The 3,579-nt window shown below is 46.0% G+C and overlaps 1 protein-coding gene across 1 annotated transcript in view; it reads right to left on the bottom strand.

Moving 5' to 3' along the window:
* The window catches only part of LOC125613540 (protein bassoon-like), a 74,357-nt gene that overhangs the window by 70,113 nt on the left and 665 nt on the right, over window positions 1–3,579 (bottom strand). The window contains exon 3 of the mRNA XM_048794058.1: window positions 3,447–3,576. Coding sequence (XP_048650015.1) covers window positions 3,447–3,576 — 130 coding nt within the window. The remainder of the gene's footprint in view (window positions 1–3,446; window positions 3,577–3,579) is intronic.

Genomic DNA, 3,579 nt, shown 5'->3' on the forward strand with positions numbered 1-3,579 from the left:
CCTGTAATCCCAGCAGCTCAAGAGGCTGAGACAGGAGGATCACGAGTTCAAAGCCAGCCTCAGGGGGCTAGTGTTGTGGCTCAGCAGTAGATCCTGCGCCTAGTGCGTGTGAGGCCCTGGGCTCGATCCTCAGCACCACAAAAAAATAAATAAAATAAAGGTATAAAAATTTTTTTTAAAAGCCCGCTTCAGCAACTTAGTGAGGCACTAACAACTCAGTGAGACCCTGTCTCTAAATAAAATACAAAATAGGGCTGGGGTTGTGGCTCAGTGGTTGAGTGCCCCTGAGTTCAATCCCCAGGACCAAAAAACAACAACAACGAAAACTGCCTATTTGACATTTCTCAGACTCTAAGGTACCCACAGTCTCTCCCAGAGCTCTTCCACAATTTGGCTCTTCAAGAGCTACCTGATCAACAGACTCTGAGTACTAGAGGATAGAGAAGTTACCATATATCCTTCCAGAACCTCCATGAAATGCTTGATCCTGATAGCTGGTAAACATTCCTTAGCTAATTGACTATAGATCAATTTGCAGATGTCAAAACATATTCAAATCCACAGGACCGGTGTATACTATACAAACTGCCACTGGTCTATATCGCTCTTTAGTACATTTTTTTTTTTTAAGAGAGAGAGAGAGAGAATTTTTTTTAATATTTATTTTTCAGTTTTCGGCAGACACAACATCTTTGTTTGTGTGTGGTGCTGAGGATCAAACTCGGGCCGCAAGCATGCCAGGCAAGCATGCTACCGCTTGAGCCACATCCCCAGCCCTTCAGTAAATTTTTAAAAAGACACTTTCTGGGGTACAGATAAGGTTATATCTTGAACTGGTAATGTGTCATGGGTGTATGTATAGGTAAAATTCCATCAACTTGTGCACCCCACCATACATTAGGCACATCTCCATAAATAAATGAAGAAATGAATGAATGAATGAAAGATACCTCTTCCTCTAAGAGGATGCAGCCCACACCAGGGAATAGAGCTTGAGAGTAAAACCTGAAACAGAGTTTAGCCTTCTCCTAATCTGGTACTCCTTGAGAAAAGTAGTCTATAAAACTGCATGTATTGACCCTAAAACCAGAAACAGAAAGCCCTTCCTTTGGACCCCAGTGGCCAAAGCTCCCTATCATCCAAATGGGCTAAGAGGCAATACTATAGGTGTGGTAGCACTGCTACTTATGGGGTTCAGATTAAGCTCTTCAGCAGCAAATGCTGGGGCCACCCCCTCACACAGCCAAGTCATCTCAGTATGAGGATGAAAAGACTAATTCAGCCTGGGATGACAAGATGTAATATGGAAGTAGGAAAGAACCAGGATTCAACTCCCTCAGAACCTGTTTGTTCCCTTCTGGGGTTAGAAAAATGATCACCCCTTTACCTGACCCTCTACCTACCTCCTTGAGCTTTCTGACTGATCCAAAATCTACAGTGTTGCTAGAAATAAATATGTTTCTGAGCCAATGCTCTTTCCTGAATGCCCAGAGGCACATGTCACAGGGATTTTTCCTCCAACAATGTTCAGCAGCATCTCAGAACAGAATATACTAAATTTGGTATCAGGTACCTGAGATGCTCTGGTGAGAGGAAGTAGCCATTCCTATACTGAGAGAAAGACAGACCATGCAGCTCAGCTGAGAGTCTGGGATATGCCAAATATCAGCTGGAAAAAGTAAATTCTGTCTCCTAAGGGTCCCCAGTCCTTAGCTTTGGTGACAAAGAGCTAGTTTACCTCCTAAGCCTGATAGTCACGGGACCTTAGCACCAAGGCCCCTGTGTGAGCCTTGCCCACAGCCAGGTGAGAAATTGTGTGACTGCTAAATCTAGCAAGATTCCAAGGTGCCCCTCACCCATAGCAATCTATGGATCTGCCCTGAAGCAGAATGCATAGATGGAGTAGAAATGAGACAATGGAAAGAAATATGAGCAGTATATATCTGCCTCTAAGCTGCCCAAATCTTTCCAAAATTTCATGTTTGGCTCTGCAACATCTGATAAACTACAAGCAGAGCATCCTGTCTGGTTTCCAAAAGAGAAATGGGAAATTCCTCACATAGAGAGCTCCCAGTAACAAGGTGTTTTTCCATTCAGATGTAGAAGCTTTTTCTTGGAGGGAGAGCACTGAAGCTTGGGTAAGTCTCCCTCAAGCTAAAACCCAAACAGTAACTCAACATGCAGCAAGATGGACAGCATTTGCTGTGCTAAGAGCCATGTGCTATCCAGTTGCATTACTCTAACAGCTAATGTAAAATGGACAAATTCCACTTCTAAAAAGGATGCTCACAGGCTGGCTTGGTTTGTGACAGGTTTCAGGCTACTAAGAGCTTTTCACCACTGTTAGTTGTCTAAGAACATAAAACACATAAGGAAATAAACATGTAAGAGACACAGTTGGGCAGCTGAAGAAGCAAAAATTATGCTCCCTCAGAATTTATGTGCTCCCACACAGAAAAGGCAAAAAAACATTAATCAGCAGCCTCATATAGACCAGAAACACCCCCCAAGGGGGGATTGCTACTCCCCAGAATTATTTGGTATAAAATAATGCCTTCCATTTTATCCTGCATAGATCTTAGGTAGTTTTCCAGAGTTTTTAGTCTACTGACTTATATATTGACATTCCATTCCACTGCATTCAATGCAACTTGATTGTTTTGCAGATTTTGGGTTGGCAAACACGTAAAACAAGCAGTCTCACAGTGTTTGATCAGATATGTTCTGTTTAAAGCATTCTATGTGGGTTTCAGCTTCCCCCCCCCCCATTGGTTTGAGGTGGCAACAAGAGCATAGCTGGTGCTAGAAAATTTAATAGCATTTCTGTTTCACCTGAAAGTAATTCACTAAGCCCTGGTGAAAGCACGTGACCCTGTTAGTATTGTTGGGCCTACTGGTGTCCAGTGGGCAATTTTTTTTTTCCCAAAAAATGGTTACAGCCGCTAAATGCCTAAGGAAAACATAAGACCAAGTTCATGGTCCAACTATTTCCATCTCTCTGCGTTCTTCGCAGTGACACTTATCTTCCCTGACAGCCACTCCCATTGTGCTCTTTCCTTGGCCCAACACAATGGACACATGCAGACACTGGCAGACAGCGAAGGCGTTTTCCATCTCACTGCTCCCCTGCTCCGAGGGACCAGGCTAAGGTTACATAAGCCCCTTCTGAGCGGTTGGGCCCTGGCGTCAGGGGGGAAAGAATTTGGGGTTCGTGACGAAGTAATGGTCTGCAGGACCCGACTGACCCTAGACTTGCCGTCCTGCCTTGCCAAGGCGGACTGGCTGGAAATGAAGGGTCGCCTCCACCCAGCTCATGCCAACCTGACAGGGCTTAAAGTGCGGCCAGACGTCCAACCTTGCTGTCCACTAGATCTTGGGATCCCAGGCCCCGGCCCCAGCCTCAGGCTCCAGCTCCCCGCCCCTAGGACGCCAAGACTCGCACTCACCTGCCGGGGCCTTCGCCTGAAACCTGCAGTCCTGGGGTGGCCCGCGTAGTGCTCGACGTGGGGAGCTGTCCGCTGCCAGCTGGTGCTGAAGGAGGCTTCCCTGTACCGGGGCCCGGGCCAGGGCCAGGGCCTC

This window comes from Marmota marmota, unplaced genomic scaffold, assembly GCF_001458135.2.
Source record: "Marmota marmota marmota unplaced genomic scaffold, marMar, whole genome shotgun sequence".
Classification (NCBI taxonomy): Eukaryota; Metazoa; Chordata; class Mammalia; order Rodentia; family Sciuridae; genus Marmota; species Marmota marmota.